This window comes from Lynx rufus, unplaced genomic scaffold (genome assembly GCF_022079265.1).
Source record: "Lynx rufus isolate CCGP_SWC_20201006 ecotype Redwood Valley unplaced genomic scaffold, mLynRuf1.p SCAF_4, whole genome shotgun sequence".
In the NCBI taxonomy this organism is placed as follows: domain Eukaryota; kingdom Metazoa; phylum Chordata; class Mammalia; order Carnivora; family Felidae; genus Lynx; species Lynx rufus.
Window position 1 is genome coordinate 124,853,052 of NW_025814856.1, and position 22,962 is coordinate 124,876,013.

The 22,962-nt window shown below is 34.4% G+C and overlaps 1 protein-coding gene across 1 annotated transcript in view; it reads left to right on the top strand.

The window, feature by feature from the left end:
- Nucleotides 1-22,962, top strand: part of BBS9 (Bardet-Biedl syndrome 9) — a 453,794-nt gene that overhangs the window by 206,939 nt on the left and 223,893 nt on the right. The window contains exon 16 of the mRNA XM_047097119.1: nt 6,797-6,937. Coding sequence (XP_046953075.1) covers nt 6,797-6,937 — 141 coding nt within the window. The remainder of the gene's footprint in view (nt 1-6,796; nt 6,938-22,962) is intronic.

Below are 22,962 nucleotides of genomic sequence, written 5' to 3' on the forward strand. Positions count from 1 at the left end.
CATTCATTACTAGTTGTTTCCGAGTCATGAGAAAGAATGAAGCTCTGTGACTTTTTTGGGAAAAAAAATCTGACGTGTCATTGACCACTTATTTCTGTAAGTTATTGGTGGTTTACTTATATGCTCTGTTATTTTACTTAAAATAAAATAAAGAATAAGGAAAAAAGGTGTTCATCACTGAATTCTAATTGTTTTCATTTTCTATCTTTTTTTTTTTTTATTGATTGAGAGCTGGTGTAAAGTGGTCAAAATTAACTAGGGCATAGGGAAAGGATAGGCCATGTGTGCTTCTTGATCATACTAGTGACTTTGGTGTTTATTCTGTGACTAAAGGTCAGCCACTCAATGGTTTTAAGTATGTCATGAAGCGCATGGATGTGAATACGCACACACATGCTTTTGGTCTGGGTATGACAGGAACAGGTTTGTATGCTGGAAAGATCACTATGACTACAGTGTGTGAAGCGCTGGTTGAAGGAAAGCCAAATAGCCTGTCAGAAGATCAGCTGGAGGTTATTGCAGTGGAGTTAAGTAGAGGCAATGGAGATGGACCAGAGACCTGGTTAGGTTTCAGCTCATTAACAATGAGCGTATCTATTACACAGGTCTTAAGATCTGAGTACCAACTCTAGTAAAAGGGATCAAGGTTCTTAGGAAAAGGCTGTTTCTAGGTCTGGAGAAGGGAAAATCAGAGAGCCTGTCCTATATTGTTGGGTCAGAAAGTAAAGACATGGTCAAGAAATGATAATATTACATTAAAATGATTCAGGGGTACCTGGGTGGCTCAGTGGGTTAAGAGTCTGACTCTTAGTTTCAGCTCAGGTCATGATGTCACAGTTAGTGAGTTTGAGCCCCACATCAGGCTCCATGCTGACAGTGTAGAGTCTGCTTGGGATTCTCTGTCTCCTCTCTCTGACCCTCCCTTGCTTGCTCTGTTTCTCTCAAAAAAATAAATAAGTAAATAAAATAAATTATGAGAAAATGATTCAGAAGCCAGTGAAGGAATTCCCACTGGGTAGATATAGGACACTTTGAACATCAAAACCATAATAATGGTAATGTATTATAATATATTGAAGGCAGAAATAGAATCTGTGAGTACAGTGGTATAATAAAGGCATATGTAGAGTGAAAACTCTTCTTTAGCAAAGAGTGTCAGCTAATTAACATAGAATGAGTGATAGAATTAGAGAATCACTTTTTGCAAAATCTTTGTAATGATTAGTTCAAGCAAGCTTCGTCCATGGACACTAAATTCATTGCAATGATAGAATATTCAGTCTCAAAACATCACCCCATAGATTACTTTTTAATTACAAAGAGAAAAAAGTATCTTTACAGTAGTGATTTGGTAACATTACCATAACCAAGTGATCAATGTTAACATCATTAATATAGGAACAAACTGACATTAATATACTTCCTGTACTGATGCACACATCTTTTGAGACACACAAATTGTTTTCTCTATGTCTATTGTTTGTTTTCTAAATTGTCAGTTTTCTCTATGCCCAAATAGATCCACTGGTCTTTCTGATCAGAACATCATGAATACTTATTCTGTGGGCCCCTTCCTTCCTTACTCTTCTTTTCTTTTTGTTTCTCTTTTCTTTTTGTTTCTCTCTTCTCTTCTCTTCTCTTCTCTTCTCTTCTCTTCTCTTCTTTCTTTCAGAGAGAATGTGAACGAGGGTAGGGATAGAGGGAGAGAGAAAATCTTAAGCAGACTCCATGCTCAGTGCAGAGCCTGACACGGGGCTCAGTCTCAGAATCCTGACATCATGACTTGAGGCGAAATCAAGAGTGGGACACTTAACTGAGCCACCAAGTACCCCTGTGGGTCCTTTCCTTCCTCCCTTCCTTCCTTCTTTCCTTCTTTCCTTCATTACAAATTTCTTTAATGTTTATTCTTGAGAGGGAGAGAGAGACAAAACATGAGTGGGCGGAGGGCAGAGAGAGAGGGAGACACAGAATCTGAAGCAGGCTCCAGGCTCTGAGCTGTTAAGACAGAGCTGGATGCCAAGCTTGAACTCACGAACCGCGAGATCTTGACCTGAGCCGAAGTCAGATGCTTAACCAACTGAGCCACCTGGGCACCCCACCATGGGCCTATTTCTTACCTTGTTTAGAATTTGTGGGGCAATGTCATCAAGGTTATGTCCCCTTAAACTTGCCTGGGTCAATGTTGATTGTTACCTATTTTGTTTTCCCCAAATCCTTTATTTGTGAGTCTGCTGTAATACCTATCATAATATGAATTTCATTAAGTTTGTTCCTTGGGTTTGCCTAAGATTTTGGGTTCTTTGAGAGCAGAGTTCAAGTACTCATCTTTGAACTGTGCAATATCACGGTAGATGACAGGTACTCTCAAAGTATATTCTACTTTGATTATCTTAGTGGTTTATCTCAGTCTATTAGATATTTTAAGATAAATATTAGATAACAATATTAATTAGTAATAATTAAATAAATAAAATACTTAAAATATAATGGCAGTTTTTTACTCATACAGTTTTGGGGATGCCAACAACCTGAGTTGCATTGTATCTGGGAGGTGAAAATATATTTATATGAGAAATATTTTACTAGAAATAAATGTTTAGCTTAATAACATGAAATATGCTTGTTAAATTAGAATTTGGGTTATTAAAATAACTCATCATTCATAATGAATATTTACATTTTACTTGCAAGATTGTATCTAGCTGGTGAGATTTTATACTAACTTTTGTAAAATACCATATTATGATTTAAATGATTTATTTTAAATTAGAAAAATATTAGTAATGGTTATTTTTGAAAGGAATTTACTCCCTCTTACTGTAAATTCAGCCCAAAATATGAGAAAAAAATTATAATACATGGAAATTTTTGTATTTGAATACAAAGCTAATAATTTCTTATGAAATATTTGTAAATTATAATGAAGCTTTAGGAGATTGAAATATCCAGCTTCACCTGGTTGGTAAGATTGAATAATATGTTGCCACTTAGATCTTAACTTACACACAAGGCTTCAAATTTCAAAGACTGGTCCATTTTATTAGCCTGATCTGTTCAGGCTCTTTGCAGATAAGCAGTCTTGCCTTTACATGTGGAAAAAGAGAAGCAAACGAGGTTTTATGTTGTCCCATAAGAGTTAGTCTCCATTATGTCTGCATTAAAGTTACATGACATGGGCAGTGTAAAACATGACTGCAGATGGGGCACAGTACGTAGCCAGACATAACAGGAAGGGATCAAGGAAGTTCTGGCTTCCAGACATTGCTACTGCTTTGGAGTTCGTTGTTTTCAATATGAAATGACTCTAGCAGGCCCTGGAAAGAGTTCTGAAGGCATTATATAGATGTGTGATATATATAGTTATTCTACTCTGATATATATGCTGTTTTTCCTTTTTTTTTTTTTTTTTTTTTCCTAAGCACGTTTTGGCTTCCCTCTTGACAGTGATACCGGGCTTCTGGTGTGCCAGGTGTAATTAGAATTCTCTTCTGGAGAAATTGTTCTGTCAAGAGTGGTTTTGATGTGAATTTTCTCTCCAAGTGTTAAATAATTTTGTGATTAATTGCACCAGAGTAGTTGCAACTATCCATTTCCTCTCTTAGGCTAGAAAGGGAAGTGTCTGAAGGAGAGGTGATTATATTTGGTAAAAAACTGCAGAACAAAGTCAGTCCGATGAAAGAGTAGGCCAATATTTGAGTATTATAAATGACCAAATTTTTCTTTTCTCTCAGCATAACACTCAGAGAGTTGAATAAGCCCAATTCAGAGACTGTTTTGCCAATTACATAGAGAAAGTATCAGTGATGGTAGGCAAATTTAGGACCAGTTAGACTCTTTCAACTAAGCTGAAAGCCATTCTACTAGCAAATTTGAAAAGAGTTTAAATACATGTAATTCTTTCCTTCCTTATTATAGGTACATACATGCATGCATTCACACATACCTCTATGTGTTTCTGGCTTCAGGTTCTTAGGTGCACTCATAGCCTGAAGAGTAAATTGGTATCCAAATTTACATTTCAGGTTTCTCAAGAAAATGTAAATCTCAATTGAAATGTGCCTCTTATAAACCCCGTGTCTAAATACTGGAGGTTCTATTTTAAAAGACTAGGGTTTTAATTTGATGGGAAGTAATGTAAAATACTGGCATTGTAATTTTTCTCTTGAAAGATGTGGTTTCTTTAAATTGGTTTCTAAAGGATTTCATACTCTTTTTTCTCCCCAGTGGTAAAACTTTTCAGGCTGCCAGCATTTAAAAAATAGCCATAATCATTTTATTAAGTATGAGTGTCATCATTTTTCAAAATAATGTTTTCCAAATGTCCTATGAAACAGGTTTACAATTCCTGGAGAGAAAAGAAATTCTGGAGGGTTTCTACAAATCTTAGCAACTGCAGACCATTGCCCTAGTGTGTGATGTTGTCATTAACTGACCTAACAGAACTGTGAATTGAGTTATAATGTATTTCCCTTCTTGGGTTCATTAGTGCTTGCAATCCATTTGTTTCAATTTCTGGAAACATATATATACCCCCGGTTTCTTTAGCTCTGGGTTTTTGGAGATTTAGGGTAATAATCTTTAAATATATAGACTCAGTAGCATAAGGCCAGTGATGTTGATCGTGATTTATTTTATTTTATTTTATTTTTTGCTACAAATTCAAGCAAATTCAAGTACGTATCTGATCCAAGTGAAGGAGAACCACAGTTTTAGCAGGATAGTTTTGGAAGAACATTTACAGCCAAATTTTGTTTGAACAGTTAACTCAGACTTTGGTTGAAAGTATATAGAAAGTAGCTTCTCTTCATGCATGTGCAGAATTATCAAAAGAGGAAGGACTTTTTTCCATTACTGTATTCATTAAAAATGAAGGAAATGGAAACAAGTTTTCGTTTCCTTGTTCTTTGCAGGCTGCATCTATTAATTGAGGCTGTAAATTATATATTGTAGAGGAAACATTAGTAGGTATATTTCCATAACTTGGGGATATATGGAATATATGAAGTTGGAAAAAATAATGCTTTGCAATATTTTTTATGGTGATATTGATAGTTGTGGTTTGAGCAGTAGCTTAGATCATGTTACCATAATATTTTGAGTAAAAACATTTCATCGTTGTAAAGTACAAATACACATGCCTCTAAAACCTCACAGAATGTCAGGAAATAATGCCTTGGGACTTTTCTGAAGTGACACTAGTTATAATTTGCATCTAGGACCAGGAGAAGTGAATTTAACATTTGTTGGTTATGAGCAAAAAATGAGCTATGTAAAATTTAATGGATAATTGCTTATGTTGAAGAGAATCACAAATATGCTTTATATGCTCTGAAAAAGTATTTAATTGACCTCATATATCGATATGCCTGCCATTGTTGATGATCTGTTACTATCGTATTAAATAAGTAGTGCTGGAAAGTGTCTCCCAGCTTGGATATTGGGTAAGCCCCACAGCTCCAATTGGCATTAACAGAATATATTGCTAATTCTAGGATTCCTGCTTTGGGGTCATGTCCCCAAACTTTATCTCCTTCTGCTTTTTGTACTTTTAAGCTGCTCACTGACACCACAATGAAGAAATAAAGGCATAAGTGTGTTGATATATCAAGTAGAGTAGAACATTTTAAGTTTTTCACTTCTTTACAGCAATATCTAAGATAGAGGTTTCTGTATATTCCCTTTTATCTTATCCAATCAAAGGTAGAATCCTAGAATAAAAGGAGAAAAAATTAAAGTTGTTGAATTGCTTTTCTAGATTTATAAGTAGATAGCTTAACTTGCTTTGTTTTCAGTTTTATTCTCTGTAAAAATATTGAATGATCTTAAAAACTTTTAATTCTGATATAAACGTCTTCATTCTTATTTATTCAGTTAGCTATTTCATTATGCCTGTAAATGTACTGAAAAAATTCAGTTGATTGACCATGTAATACTTTAAAAATGGGGGCGTCTGAGTGGCTCAGTCAGTTAAGCGTCCGACTCTTGATCTATGCTCAGGTCATGATCTCACAGTTTGTTGGATCGAGCCCTTTGTTGGACTTTGTGATGGCAGTGTGGAGCCTGCTTGGGATTCTCTCTCTCCTTCCCTCCCTCCCTCTCTCTCTCTTTCTTAAAATAATTAAATAAACTTAAACTTTTAAAATGTTACTTAACAGCGATATGTGAAGTTAAATGGATTGAGAAAAATTTAATTCATATGAAAGTAATATTCTTAATATGAATGTGTAAAATGACATGAACTTCAGTAGAACTTCAGTAGAGCAAATTCTACTTTCATACTTATAATTTATTATAGATTTTAATTTGAATGTTCAATAAGTTAAAAAAGCTAAAGATTAAAAAGTTTTGGTGGTAGAGAAAGTTAGATAAGGTCGTATAACTCTTCCTGATACAAATTTCACATACATATTTGCTCACTTCAGCTGATAGTCTTGGATTGAGGCTAGAGCTTTGATGTTCTTAGTTTAAAAACAGTTAAGTAATTGAATATAAAGCTATACATACCATTTTGTATGGTGTTCAACCGTGATGATTTTTAAAATATGTTATTAAAAACAGACTTCATGCCTATGCTCTTTTTTAGGATTTTATTTTTCCTAAACTTCTTGACAATAATATGAAAATATGTATTATGATACAACTTTGCAGTTTTTTCAGTTATGCTAAACAAAGTGGACAGGCAACAAAATTTTAAACTAAGATACATATTTCTACTCAAACTGTTAGTAATACAAATTTTTTTTGGTCAAATTATCTGTCAAATGTATGAATCTACATTTCTCTCTTTTTATTTCAGGCATTCCTCGGGTTATCCAATGTAAATTTAGACTTCCCCTGAAACTAATCTGTCTCCCAGGTCAGCCTTCAAAAACTGCAAGCCACAAACTAACTATTGATACCAACAAATCTCCAGTCAGTCTTCTCAGTCTCTTTCCAGGTAGGACTTTTGAAGTAACATGCCTGTACCACCAGAAATGTTAAGAATTCAGAATGGAATCCTTCATGAACAGGTAATGATGGGGTAATTATCAGATAATTGTTAAGTCAGAATATAAAAATGCCTCAAGGCTTTTTCTCTCGTTTGCCTGTTCAAAGGCAAATAGCTTATATCAACAAGGTAATAAGGTGTACCTTTTAAGTTTGATTAAAATTATTATAATCATTATTTTGCTTTCAGTATTCAGAAATGAAAACATCAAATATGTCTTTTTAGACTGTGGAATTTTTTGGCTTGGAATGTAAATATTTATTATTCATCTTTATTGTAGGTTTTTGGCTATGTACGTTTTAAAACTATATTCTTATGCCCCAAAAGTAATCCCATAAGTAGATGCTCTTTGTGGTTTTGGTTTCTCTAGCAGCTAGAGGGGGCGATTGTTCATTCTCTGGCTCTGATCCTTTAGAAAGGGCTTCATATATAAAGCTTGAATATCACAGTGAATTTGGGGTAATTTGTGAAGGTGTGACTTTCTCCAGGTGTCAATATTTCTTTCTGAATAGCTTAGAAAAGAGAGAGGTGTTGATTGGGTAAAATAAAATATCTTTAGTAACCAGAGTTTCTAAGATGTAGCATCTATTAGCTTTCCTGGTAATGGGGTGGAATTAAAAAAAAAAATTCTGGGAATTAAATCAACGTTTTAAAATCCCTCATTAAAGATTGGCACTGTTGACTACAATATGCATCCTCACCTTTGCATTAGTGGATAGGATTTAGAATACAAAGAGTATTTTCCACAAGGTTTAGAAATTTATGGTAAGTCAACTTTTGCGTTATTAACTACTTAAAGCGCTTAAAATTTATTTTTCATTAATTTGAAGTGTTTAAAAAGCTTTATTTATATTGAATCAGTGAAAAATCTCCAAAATTAAATACTTTTTATTACAATTAATCTGTTCTTCAGTTTGAATTGAGTTTGGGTGTGTGTATACATAATATATATTTATATACATATTTGTATATTTATATATATATATGACACCATGTTAGCAAATAGTTGTGAACTATTCGGTTTCTTTCTCCTTTCCCTTCATTTCTCTTTCTTTAGTCAATTTTCCTATAATATATTTGGGTTATAGAAAAAGGCAGAAAGAGTCACTATGCTTACAACACCTAATACGAATATATTAGTTCCTTGAGTCTCCTATACTGCCCTGGGAATATAGTTGGAAATTACGTGTTGCATACTTAATTTGAAAAATGTTTAAGACCCTGGCTTCTGAGTAAGTGATATTTTCTCTAGATGGCTAAAAACTCACAGAGATTAAATGAAAGTGGATGCTTTTAACCAGAGAGGCAATCTCTGTAAGATATGAATTAGACAAGAAGAACTAAGGAAAGCTTAGATAAGCTCATCCATTTTCCTTCTTATTTGGGGCTCAATTGTTTTTGTGTCACAGGTTATCTTAGGCTTATCAGCATATATTTGCTTCTTAGTCACTTTAGAAATGGGATTCAATGGCAAACTTAAAAATTTCGCCCAAGATCCAATGTATTTGATGTAGCATGTTCTGTTTTGGAGTTCTTGGATGGGTGTTCATATTGGACATGATGAAATCCTGTAATTATTTAAAATAAGTACTCTTGGTACTTTTTCACTTTTTACTTCTTGAGAGTGCTTTTCACCCTTGGTATATAAGACTTTTATATGTTGATGTCAGATAAAGTTATAATTGCGAATTTGTTTTTTAACTGAAGTAAACAAAATTAATGAGCTTCAGAGAAGAAATAAAACTAGCTTTAGTCTGCATGTCTTCCTATTTGTTTATTTCACTTCTTTGTTTTGAACAAATATAGGTATATTTAAAATAACTTTAATTTTTCTGATTACAAAAAAATGCGAAATTTAGAAATGGACAACTAAAAAGAAGAAAACAAAAGTTATTGGTAATTCTGTTATCCATCATTGTCTACTTATTTTTCATTATATTTCCCTAATCTTTATAAAAATATCTTTCCTAAGTATTTAATTACCCTCAAAGGATTTCACTTTGCATACTGCTGTGAAGTATTTTTCTACAAAATTACATATTTTTATTATATGATTATAAGGATGCCATAGTATTCTATCATAAATTCATACTATAAAATCATTTGGCCAGCATTATATTTTTGATATGTATGTTGTTTTCAGTTTATTAATATTATAAATATATTGTAGCAGTACTTCTCCAAATTTATTATTATTTCTTTGGTGAATATCTAAATGTGGAATTATAGAATCACAGGATAAGAATATTTTTAAAACTTTTGAAATATAATGTCAAACTGAGTAACTAAAGGGCCCTATCAGTTAACCCTATTAACAGTACTTGAATGGAGGTATCTAGTAGTACCCCAAATCCATACCTTTAGAGAATATTGTAATTATAAAAAGCTTTAATATACTTAATGGCTGTGTACTTATATGTGTATATATAAATAACTATCTGGGTGCTTTTGGCTAAATGTTATTTAAGCACTAAAGATACACATACATACACATATACATATATTTTCTCATATAAAAATTGAGGTCCAGAAGTGGGCAGTAGAAGCTGGTGTAGTGGTTTTATGAATGTTATCAGAGACCCAGCTTTTTTCTTTCTTTGCATTGTGCCGTTTCTAGTGTGTTGGCTTGTTCCAGGGCAATAAGCTACTTCAGATTCAGTCATCATAACTGACTACAAGGCAGGAGGTAGGGGAAAAGAGATAGCTATAGCAACAGCTGTAACTTTTATTAGAAAGGTATGTTTCTGTAATGTTCTTAGGAAATTTTTATTTAAGTTTCAATAGCTGTAATAGCATCACATAGCCTCTTCTAGCTGTAAAGGAGACTGAAAACTAATATAGATGGATGGAGGGAAGGGAGGAAATAGATGTTAAATTAGGTGACATTCAGGGTATGCCATAATACTAGTAATTTTACACAAAAATTTTACTTTAATGTTATAACAAATAGCATGCCATTGTAACAGTCTTTTCGCTAGTAGAATATATGGCTATCTTGTCAATAAATTTATTTATTTATTTTATTTATTTATTTATTAATGTTTATTTTTGAGAGAGAGAGAGTGAGACAGAGCACGAGTGGGGGAGGGGCAGAGAGGGAGACACAGAATCGGAAGCAGGCTCCAGGCTCTGAGCTTTCAGCACAGAGCCCAAAGTGGGGCTCGAACCATGAACCGGGAACCAAAGCTGGACGCCAAACTGACCGAGCCACCCAGGCGTCCCAGTCTTGTAAATAAATTTATATTTTAATGATTACATAATATTCCCTTTTTTGGAGGTACCATGTATATAGTTCTTTTTTCTTTTGTTTTTTTTTTTTTTTTTTGTTTGTTTTTTTTTTTTGGACTTCTCTGTTTCTTTTCTGAGAAACTGCTTGAAGACAAATGACTGAGTTAAAGAGCAAGCACATTTGAAAACTTTCTTTAAATGCCAGCCTTCCTTCCAGAATAATTTTATCAGGTTATGTGCCCAGCATCAGGGTTCATACTAAGGGTAGCAGCTAGATTTTGGAAATTTTTGACATAGGTGAAAAATGACATCTTTTTTAAAAATTTACATTTCTAAATTATTAGCATAGACATTTTATAATTTTTATTAACTGCTTACATTCTTTTTTAACATATAAGGTTTATATTTTTACATAGTAAAATTTAAGATTTAATTTTATTAATTGCTTTCTTTATAGTTTCAGGTTTGTTTTCGTGCTTAGAATGGCCTCTGTTTTAAGAGTATAAAACATTTACTTATATTTTCTTCTGGTACATTTTAATACATTCTTTAATTCTCAAACACAGCTCTAGGTGTATTTTTTGCTTTTTTATTTTTATTTTTTTGATAATTTATTGCCAAGTTAGCTAATATACAGTGTATACAGTGTAGTTTGGGCTTCAGGAGTAGATTCCTGTGATTCATCACTCACATACAACACCCAGTGCTCATGCCAACAATTGCCTTCCTCAATGCCTATCATCCATTTTCCCTGCCCAGCCCCCCACCTCCCCTCCCCTCCTACCTCCAGTCCTCTCCCCAGTCAATCCTCAGTTTGTTCTTTGTATTTAAGAATCTCTTATAGTTTGCCTCCCTCTCTGTTTGTAACTTATTTTTCCCTTGGCTTTCCCCACGGTCTTCTGTTAAATTTCTCAAATTCTACGTATGAGTGAAAACATATGATATCTTCTCTGACTTATTTCACTTAGCATAATACCCTCCAGTTCCATCCACATTGTTGCAAATGGCAAGATTTCATTCTTTTTCATTGCCGAGGAGTAGTCCATTGTGTATATATAAACCACATCTTCTTTATCCATTCATCAGTTGATGGACATTTGGGCTCTTTCCATAATTAGGCAATTGTCGATAGTGCTGCTATAAACATTGGGGTATATGTGACCCTGCAAATAAGCACTCCTGTATCCTTTGTATTAATTCCTGGTAGTGTTATTGCTGGGTTGCAGGATAATTCTATTTTTAAGTTTTTGAGGAATCTCCACACTGTTTTCCAGAGTGGCCTCAGCAGTTGGATTCCCACCAACAGTGCAAGAGGGTTCACTTTTCTCCACATCCTTGTAAATATCTTGTTTTTTGAGTTATTAATTTTAGCCACTCTGACAGGTGTGAGGTGGTATCTCAGTGTGCTTTTGTTTTTTATTTCCCTGATGATGAGTGATGTTGAACATCTTTTCATGTGTCTGTTAGCCATCTGGATGTCTTCTTTGGAAAAGTGTCTATTCATGTCTTCTGCTCATTTCTTCACTGGATTATTTATGTTTTGGGTGTTGAGTTTGGTATGTTCTTTATAGGTTTTATTTTATTTTATTTTATTTTATTTTATTTTATTTTATTTTATTTTATTTTATTTATAGATTTTAGATACCAACCCTTTATCTGATATTTTCTTCTGATACATTTTAATACATTCTGTAATTCTCAAACACAGCTCTTGGTTACATTTTTTGCTTTTTAAAAATAACCTTATTGGAATATAACTTATGTACAAATGTTTGAAGTATACAGTTTGGTGAGTTTTGATGTTTCTATATGCCTGTGAAACCATCTCCACAATTACAATGCTAAAAATATCCATCACCCCCAAAAGTTCCCTTGTACCCCTTTGTACCCTGTATCCCCCATTCCCAGGCAACCACTGGTTTGCTTTCTGTCACTAGAGATTAGTTTAAATTTTCTGGAATTTGATAAGATGGAAATTATTTAGCATATGCTCTTTTTCATCTGCCTACCCAGTGATTTATCTGATTATATGAATTGCAGATATTTTCTCCCAATCTGTGGGATGTCTTTTCATTATTGTAACAGTGTCTTTGAAAGAGGAGAAGTTCTTAGTTTTGATAAAGCCCAATTTAAATTTCTTTCTTTTTTTATTGTTTATTTATTTTTGAGGGGGGGGAACAGCATGAGTGGGGGAGGGGCAGAGAGAAAGAGAGAGAGAGAGAGAGAGAGAGAGAGGGAGAGAGAGGGAGACACAAAATCCAAAGCAGTTTCCCGGCTCTGAATTGTCAGCAAAGAGCCTGATGTGAGGCTTGAACTCAAAAGCCTTGAGATCATGACCTGAACTGAAGTCGGATGCTTAATCGACTATAAATTTCTTTCCTTTATGACTTGTGATTTTAATGTTATATCTAAGAAATCTTTGCCTAACTCAAGTTTACAAAATTTTTCTTCTATGTTTTTGTCTATCAGTTTTCTAGTTTTACATTTGACATTTAGGTCTCTTTTTCATTTTGAGTTGACATTTATGTATGATATGAGATATGGATAAAATTCTTATTTTTGTATATGAGCATCTAATGTTCAGCACTGCTTTTGAAAAGAATGTCCTTTTTTACTGGATCATCTTTGCAACTTTGTTGAAAATCATCTGTGTATCATAGGACTATAGAAGTCATTTGAAAAAATATATGTATTTCTGCTCTCTTCATTTTATTCCATTGATTTGTCTTTTGCTATATACCAAAAGCATAGTGTCTCAATTACTGTAAATATGTATGTTAAGAAGTCAGACTATAATTTCCCCAACTTCATTCTTCTTTTTTAAAGAGTTGCTTGGATATTTTAGATCCTTTGCATTTTGATAGGAATTGTAAGAATCAGTTTGTCAAGTTAAAAAAAATGCCTTCTGGGATTTGTTTGGAAATGGGATTGCATTAAATCTGTTGATCAATTTGGAGGGAAACAACATCTTAACAATATTGAATGTGGTACAATTTGCTCTACTTATCCTAGTTTCTTAAGATGAAAGTAGAGACCATCATTTATTTAGGGTTTGTTTAATTTTTCTCAGTCAGAATTTGTCATTTTCAATGTACAGGTCTTACAAATCTTTTGTCAGATTTGTCCCCAAGTATTTACTATATTTTGATGCTATTGCAAATTATATTGTTTCATTTCGATTTCAAATAGTGCTTTTCTATTATAGGCATACCTTGTTTTATTGTGCTTTGCAGATAGTGTGCTTTTTACAAATTGAAATTTTGTGGGTCAAGCAAGTCTATTTGGCACCATTTTTCTAACAGTATTTGCTCACTTCTTGTCTCTGTGTCATAGTTTGGTAATTCAAAATTTTTATTATTATTATATTTGTTATAATGATCTGTGATTAATGTCACTATTGTAATTGTTTTGAGTTGTCATGAACCATACCTATTTAACATGGCAAACTTCATTGATAAATGTGTGTGTTCTGACTGCTCCAGTGGCCATTCCTCTGTCTGTTTGTCTCTCTCTCTGGCTCGCTCTCTCTCTCTCTCTCTCTCTCTCTCTCTCCTCAGGCCTATCTATTACCTGAGTCAAAGAAAATACTGAAATTAGGCCAGTTAATGATCCTCCAATGGCCTTTAAGTGTTCAAGTGGAAGAAGGGGTCACACATCTCTACTTTAAACCAAAAATTAGAAATGATTAAGCTTAGGGATGAAGGCATGTCACAAAAGCAGAGATAGGCCAAAAGCTAGGCCTCTTGTGTCAAATGGTTAGCCAAGTTGCGTATGCCTCAGAAAACCTCTTGAAAGTCTGCTTTAGTGAACACATGAATGATAAGAAAGCAAAACAGCTTTACTGCTGCATGTTTGCTGACACAATATCCATTTTACAGCCCATAGATCAAGGCATCATTTTAACTTTCAAGTCTTATTAAAAAAAATTCTTAAGGCTGTAGCTGCCATAAAGAGTGATTTCTCTGATGGATCTGGACAAAGTAAATTGAAAACCTTCAGCAAAGGATTCACCATTCTAGAACTTTCATGATTCATGAGAAGAGGTCAAGATGTCAATATCAACAGGATGATTTGGAAGTGTTCAAGACTTCAGTGGAGGCAGTAACTGTAGATGTGGTGGAAACAAGCAAGACAACTAGAAGTGGAGCCTGAATATGGGACTGAATTGCTGCAATCTCATGAAAAAGGGATTATAAGGAATAAGGAGGTGCTTCTTACTGAGGAGCAAAGAAAGTGTTTTGTTTTTTTAAAATTTTTTATGTTTATTTATTTTTGAGAGAGACAGAGTGTGAGTCAGGGGAGGGGCAGAGAGAGAGAGGGAAACACCGAACCCGAAGCAGGCTCCAGGCTCTCAGCTGTCAGCACAGAGCCCAACGTGGGGCTTGAACTCACAAACCATGTGATCATGACCTGAGCCGAAGTTGGACGCTCAACTAACTGAGCCCCCCAGGCACCCCAGAAAGTGGTTTCTTGAGATGGAATCTTCTTCTGGTGAAGATGCTATGAAGATTGTTGAAATGAAAGCAAAGGAATTAGAATATTACACAAATGTAGTTGATAAAGCAGTGGGAGGGTTTGAGAGGTTTGACTCCAATTGTGAAAGACGTTCTACTGTGGGTAAAATTCAGTCACGCAACATCACACACTACAAAGAAATCTTTTGTGAAAGGATGTGACAGATTTCATTGTTGTCTTATTTTAAGAAATTGTCACAGGTATCCAAACCTTCGGCAACCTCCATCCTGATCAGTCAGCAGCCATCAACACTGAGGTGGGACCCTCAACCAGCAAAGTCACAACTTGCTGAGAACTCAGATGGTGGTTAGCATTTCTTAGCAATAAACTATTTTTTCATCTTTTCTCCCCTCCGAGAGTTCCCCTTAAAATTTCTTGCAGGGCTGGTTTAGTGGTCACAAACTCCTTTAATTTTTGTCTGGGAAACTTTTTATCTCTCCTTCAATTTTGAATGACAGCCTTGCTGGATAAAGAATTCTTGGCTGCATATTTTTCTGATTCAGCACACTGAATATATCCTGCCACTCCTTTCTGGCCTGCCAAGTTTCTGTGGATAGGTCTGTTGCAAACCTTATCTGTCTTCCCTTGTATGTTAGGGACTTTTTTTCCCTTGCTGCTTTCATGAGTCTCTCCTTGCCTGAGTATTTTGTGAATTTGACTATGATATGCCTTGTTGATGGTCATTTTTGTTGAATCTAATGGGGGTCCTCTCTGCTTCCTGGATTTTGACGTCTGTGTCTCTCCCCAGGTTAGGAAAGTTTTCTGGTATGATTTGCTCATATAACCCTCCTACCCCTATTTCTCTCTCTTCCTCTTCTGGGACTCCTATGATTCTGATGTTGTTCCTTTTTAATGAGTCACTGATTTCTCTAATTCTTAAATCATGCTCTTTTGCCTTAATCTCCCTCTTTATTTCTGCTTTGTTATTCTCTATAAATTTGTCCTCTATATCGCTGATTCTCTGTTCTGCCTCATCCATCCTTGCTGCTGCTGCATCCATCCATGATTGCAGTTTAGTTCTAGCATTTTTAATTTCTGGCTATTTTTTACTTCTTTTATCTCTGCAGAAAGGGATTCTAATCTATTTTTGACTCCAGCTAGTATCCTTATTATTGTGATTCTAAATTCTGGTTCAGACATCTTGCCTGTATCTGCGTTGGTTAAATCCCTGGCTGTCATTTCTTCGTGCTCTTTCTTTTGGGGTGAATTCCTTCTGCAGAATTCTGTGGTTCAGGTTGTACAGATTGTTGTGTTAATCCTCCGATCAGTTTTCTAGGTATGTAGGATGGTCTCGTGTTGGTCTGGCTGTATTTCATGGGTGTGAGACACACAAAAAACTTCCATGCTGTTCCTCCATCTTGGCTCCTCCTCCTCCATCTCAGCAATAAACTATTTTTAATTAAGGTATGTACATTGTATTTAAGAAAAAAAATTTTTTTAATGTTTATTCATTTTTGAGAGAGAGAGACAGAGCACGAACAGGGGAGGGGCAGAGAGAGAGGGAGTCAGAATCTGAAACAGCCTACATGCTCTGAGCTGTCATCACAGAGCCTGATGCAGGGCTTGAACCCACGGACCGTGAGATCATGACCTGAGCCGAAGTCGGATGCTTAACCGACTGAGCCACCCAGGTGCCCCTGTACATTGTATTTTTATACATAATGTTATTGAACAATTAATAGCCTACAGTATAGTGTAAATGTAACTTTTATATGCACTGGGAAACCAACAAATTCATTTGACATGCTTTGTTTGTAATAGTCACTTCATTACAGTGGTCTGGAACCAAACCCACAGTATCGGTGAGGTATGCCTGTACATAGAAATATAATTGGTTTTTGTATATTGAGCTTGTATCATGCAATGGTGTTAAACTACTTACTGGTTCTACTAGCCTTTTTGTATATTTATTCAGATTTTTTTCTATAAGGATTATGTCATCTGTAGATGAAAACCATTTACTTCTCCCTTTCCAATCTAGAGATTCTGTTTGGTTCTTGGCCAGAACCTCTGGGGTGATGTTGAATAGACACTGCAAGAGTGGATGTTCAGACTTTCACCATTGAGTATGTTTTAGCTGTAGGTATTCTGTAGATGTCCTATACCATTTGAGGAAGTTCTCTTCTATACCAAGTTTGCTGAGAGTTTGTTTTAAATTTTTTTTAAAAATTTCTTTAAAAGTTTACTTCTTTATTTTGAGAGATAGAGATAGAGAGAAGAGAAAAAATGAGTGGTGTAGGGGCAGAGAGAGAATTCCATGCAGGCTCCATGCTGCTGGCGGAGAGCCCAACATGGGGCTTAAACCTCAAAATTGTGAGAAAATGACCCAAGCCAAGATCAAGAGTCATAGCTCAACCAACTGAGCCAGGAAGGCACCCCTGAGAGTTTGTTTTATGTTGGATTTTTTTCATTGCTTTTTCTACATCAATTGAGATATTTATGTCGTTTTTTTTTCTTTAGGCTATTTACAGGTTGATTACATTGATACTTTATTTTTGGGTTTTTAAAAAAAGTGTAGTTGACATAATGTTACATTAGTTTCAGGTGTACAAGCTAGTGATTCCAGAACTCTATATCTTATGCTATGCTCACAAGTGTATACATTGATTAATTCTTGGATGTTAGCCAGATTGTGAATTCTTGACATAAATCACACTGATCATGATGTATTATCCTTTCAATTTACTATTGGATTCAATTTGCTAACCTTTAGAATTTTTACATCTGTGTTCATGAGGGTTATTGATCTATAATTTTGTTTCTATATAATTATGTGCCATTAGTATGGAGTTTAGGAAATGAGTTGGGAAATATTTTCTTCCTTTCAGTTTTTTGAGGAATATATAGATTTGATATTATTTTTTATTTAAATATTTGGTAGAATTCTCACCAGAGAAGTTGTCTGGACCTAGAGTTTTCCCTATGGGATAGTTTTTAAACTACAAATTCAATTTCTTCAAAAGATATAGGAATATTCAGGTTATCTATTTCTTACTGAGTGAACATTGTTAGTTTATGTCTTTCAAGAAATGTGTCCATTGCATCTGAATTGTTGACTTTATTGGCATAAGGATGCTCATAATATTTCTGTGTTATCCTTTTAATGTCTCTAGAATCTGTAGTGATGACAACTCACTCATTAATAGTATTGGCAAATTGTGTCTTTTTTTCCCCCTGATCTGTTGACTAGAAATTTATCTATTTTATCTGTCTTTTCAAAAAAACAGTTTTTTGGTTTTATTAATTGTTTCTTTTTCATTTTCTGTTTTTTGGTTTTCTCTGATTTTCCTTTCTTCCACTTATTTTGGGTTTAGTTTGCTGAGAGATAAGGAGAGTATACTTTTTAAAATATAGTTGGTTAATGCCATAAAATTTCCTCTACTACTGCTTTAATTGCATCCTATGAATTATGAAATGTTCTGTTTCCATTTTTATTCAGTTCAAAACGTTTTTAAATTTCCCCTTTCATTTCTTTTTTTGACCCTAGTGTTATTTAGAATATGGTTTATAGTTTCCAAACACTTGTGGAGTTTACATAGATCTTTTTTGTTATTGACTTGTAACTCAATTTCAATGTGGTAGGGGAACACACTTTGTATGATTCGAATCCTTTTAAATTTATTGAGACTTATTTAAAGTCTGCTTTTATAAACTGTCTTTATAAATGTTTTGCATGCATTTGGAAATAATGGATTTTCTGCCATTGTAAGATGGGATTTTACATAAATGTTACTTAAGGCTAGTTTTATGATAGTGTTTTTAAATTTTGTTAATGTTTATTTTTGAGAGAGAGAAAGTGAGAGCGAGTGTGAGTTGGGGAGGGGCAGAGAGAGAGAGGGAGACACAGAATCTGAAGCAGGCTCCAGGCTCTGCGCAGACAGCAAAGAACCCTGAAGCAGGACTTGACCTCACAAACCATGAGATCATGGCCTGTGCCAAAGTCAGACACTTAACCAACTGAGCCAACCAGGCACCCCTGTGATAGTGCTTTTAATTTTCTGTATTCTTACTGATTTTCAGTTTACTTGTGTCAATTATTGAGAATAGGGTGTTGAAATCTTAAGCTGTAACTTGCTTCTCTTTTTGCAGATCTTTCAGTTTTTGTTTCAGTTATTTTAAGGCTTTTTTTTAGGTGCATGAAAATTTAGGATTGTTATATTCTCTTGAGTATAATGAAATGGTTCTTTATCCTTGTTAATATTCTTTAATCTGAAATCTATTTAATGGTAATTAATATAGGTATCCCAACTTTCTTTTGCCTAGTGTTACAAGGGTTTATATATTTTCTTCTTTTACTTTTGTTTATATCTTTATGTTTAAAGTAGGTATCTTAGAGGTAGTATAGCATTGAGTCTTGCCTCTTGTAATCCAATCTGAAAGTATCTTGTTTTTAAGTTTATTTATTTATTTTGAGAGAGAGAGAGAGAGAGAGAATGAGAGAGCACCCGCATAATAACATGAGCTGGGGAAGGGCAGAGAGAGAGAGGGAGAGAGACAATGTCAAGCAGGCTCTGTGCTAACAGTGATGCTTGGTCCCTGAACAATGAAATCATGACCTGAGCTGAAACCAAGAGTCAGACTCAACCTACTGAGCCATCCAGGCAACCCAAAAATATCTTTTAATGGGATGTTTAGACCATTTGCTTTTAATGTGATTATTGTTATTATTGGTTTCAAATCTACCATCTTGATCTTTATTCTTTGCTCCATTTTTTTGTTTTGCCTTTTTTGCATTCTCTGGATTGAGTATATTTTTTGATTCGATTTTATCTCCTTTGTTGTATTATTTACTGTAACATCTACTGTTACTTTAGTAGTTTCTTTGAACAATAGTAATGTTTATAGCAGTGTCTTATAGATGTGTTTCTCAACCTTTTTTTTATTATTGTTCCTGCAGAAAGTCTTTGTGGATATCTTTTTCCTAATCAGCCCCTCCATACATTTTTAATTGCAGATATCCTGTATTTCTGTTTATGTTCTATATAAATATCTCTTTTTATAGATTAAATGAGTAGGATTTTTTTGAGCTCCATGAATTGATTTTTGCTCCTTTCAGGACAGAATTTCCTTATTAAAAATGCATGGATGCCTGATGCAATGTACAACTGTCACTTATCACAATCTATCTTTAAGTGATATTATAGTGCCTCATAGATAGTATAAGAATTATACAATATTCAACTTCCATTTTTCTCCTTTCAGCCTTTCTGCTGTTGTTGACTTATATTTTACATCTACATTTATTATAACTTGCAATACATTGTTACAACTTTCGCTTTAATCAGTTGATTATCTATGAAAGAGATATTAATAATGAGGACAATAATTTTATATATTTACTAATGGAATTACCTTTTCCACTGCTCTTCATTCCTTTGTGCAGAACCAGACTTCCATCTGTATCATTTTCCTTTTTTTTTTGAAAATTTCCCTTATTGTTTCTGTTATTTCAGAGATACTGATGATTTTTTCAGCTTTTGTATGCCTGAAAAAAATATTTTTTTCATCTTTTTGAAAGATATTTTCATTGAGTAAAGAATTGTAGCTTGCCAATTTTTTTGTTTCATTGTTTTAAAGATTGCTCTGCTGTTTTCTGGCATTGCATTGAGTAGACATATGCTGTTCCTCTGTATGTAGTTTGTCTTTTTTTCTTTGGCTGCTTTAAAATTTTTTTTTCTTTAAGCAATTTAATTTTGGTGTTCCTTGGTATAATGTTTATTTTGTTTTATTTTTTCCTATGCTTGGAGTTTGTTAAGATTTCTTGATCTTTGTTTTATAATTTTTATCCAAATCGTAAATATTTTGGCCATTATTTATTCAAATATTTTTTCTGTCTCCACTCCTTTTTTTCTTCATTATTTTAAAGACTCCAATTATATGTATATTTCCCATTTGAGGCTGTCCCAGCATTCAGTGGTGTTTTTTTTTTTTTTAAATCTTTTTCTCCTGGGGCTTGATTTTGGATAGTTTCTATCACTATACATTCAAGTTATTTACTTCTGCAGTGTGTAATGTGCTTGTAATCCTAGATATTTTATCCCAGACATTGTAGTTGTCATCTTTCAAAGTTTGATATGAGTCTTTTTTTAAAAAAAACTTTCATGTCTCTAATATAGCACCTTTGAACATGTGTAACAATATAACTGTTTTAATACTCTTGTCTACTAATTTTATCATCTGTGTCATTTCTGAGTTAGTAGAGACTGATTTTTCTTCTTGTTATGGTTTGTAATTTCTTCTCTTTTTGCACGTCCCACAATTTTTGATTGAAGGACTGAACTTATAAACTTTACTTAATTGTGTGATTAGTATTTTATTTTTCCTATAAACATTCTTGAGCTTTTTTTCTGGGACACATTTAAGTTCCTTGAAATACTTTGATTCTTTAGCTGTTGCTTTTAAGCTTTGCTAGGCCAGATGGGAGCAACATTTATTCTAGGGTAAACACCTACCATAGAGGCCAAATTCTTCTATGTATTCTACCTGATGCCTAGTGATGATTTACATTCTGATGAGTTAGAGCAGGGGCTATTTCTGGCCCTGTAGGGCTCATGGATTATTTCTTGTAATTTATTTGGATGGTTCTTTCCCTAGCCTCAGGTAGTTTCCTCACAGGTGTGCTGGTTAGTATTCTGCTGAGTACTCACGGGGCCTCTGCAGATCTCTGGAGTTCTCTCTCTGTAGCTCTCTCCACTATAATACTCTGCCCTGTGAACTTTTGATACTTCAGTATTTGCAAACTCTAAACTGTCTACTCGGTCTGGGGAGAATGCTAGGTTGCACCTGGGTTTCCCCTCCCTGTGTTGTGTCTTGGAAATCTTCTCTAGGTAGTAAACTGGTGCAATCAAAGCTCACTTCATTTTTTTGTTTTTCAGGGATCACTTTTGTTCATTGCCTGATCTTCAGTGTTTTTAAAAATGTTTCATATATTTTGTCCCATTTTTTAGTTGTTGTAGGTAGAAGGGTAAATTTGGCCTTAGTTTCTCCATCTTGGCCTGAAGTGATAGTCTCCAACATTGTAATTTTTTGTTTGCTTTGAGTCAGGATTTAAATGTGTTTTGTTTATCGCAATTTTGATATGAATTTCTTTGGTATCTCTTTTTCTGTACGTATCACCTTTCCTTTCTCTTTTTAATTTGCATTTGATTTGTTGAAGAGTAACAGATGATTTTTCCTGTTAGTTTCCCACACTGAAATTGCTGATTACGTCTCTGTGATGTTGTTTAATATTTTCTCTGTCTACTTTGCTGCCTGTAAACTGGTAGTTACATCTAGTATTGGTATTGGAGTCAGGATTGATTATTTTGGCCATACTACTTCCATAAGTGGTGGTATATAGTTTTAGCAGGTGGTACATATTATCAGTTTGTCTCTTTTTTTTTTTGGTATGGTAACAGCCATTGATTTCAATGCTGAGATCCATTAAATTTATTGAAGTTGAAAAATGATAACTATTTCTTTCAAGCTTTCTTCAATATTTTGCTGGATTATTTAAAAAAATTTTTTTTTTCTTTCAACGTTTATTTATTTTTGGGACAGAGAGAGACAGAGCATGAACGGGGGAGGGGCAGAGAGAGAGGGAGACACAGAATCGGAAACAGGCTCCAGCCTCTGAGCCATCAGCCCTTTTTTAGTATCAGTATGAACACATGCCTTTAAATATTTTTTAAAATTTTATTTAAATCCAAGGTAGTTAACATACTGTGTAATAATGATTTCAGGAGTAGAATTTAGTGATCCATCACTTACATACAACACTCAGTGCTCATCCCAACAAGTGTCCTCCTTAATGCCTATCACTCATTTAGCCCATCCCCGCCACCCAGTATTCCTCCAGCAACCCTCAGTTTGTTCTCTGTATTTAAGAGTCTCTTTTAAAAATTTTTTTTCAACGTTTTTTATTTATTTTTGGGACAGAGAGAGACAGAGCATGAATGGGGGAGGGGCAGAGAGAGAGGGAGACACAGAATCGGAAACAGGCTCCAGGCTCCGAGCCATCAGCCTAGAGCCTGACGTGGGGCTCGAACTCCCGGACCGCGAGATCGTGACCTGGCTGAAGTCGGACGCTTAACCGACTGCGCCACCCAGGCGTCCCTCTGTATTTAAGAGTCTCTTAATGGTTTGCCTCCCTCTCTGTTTTTATCTTATTTTTTCCTGCCCTTTCTGTGTGTTCATCTGCTTTTTTTCTTAAATTCCACATAGGAGTGAAATCATATGATAGTTGTCTTTCT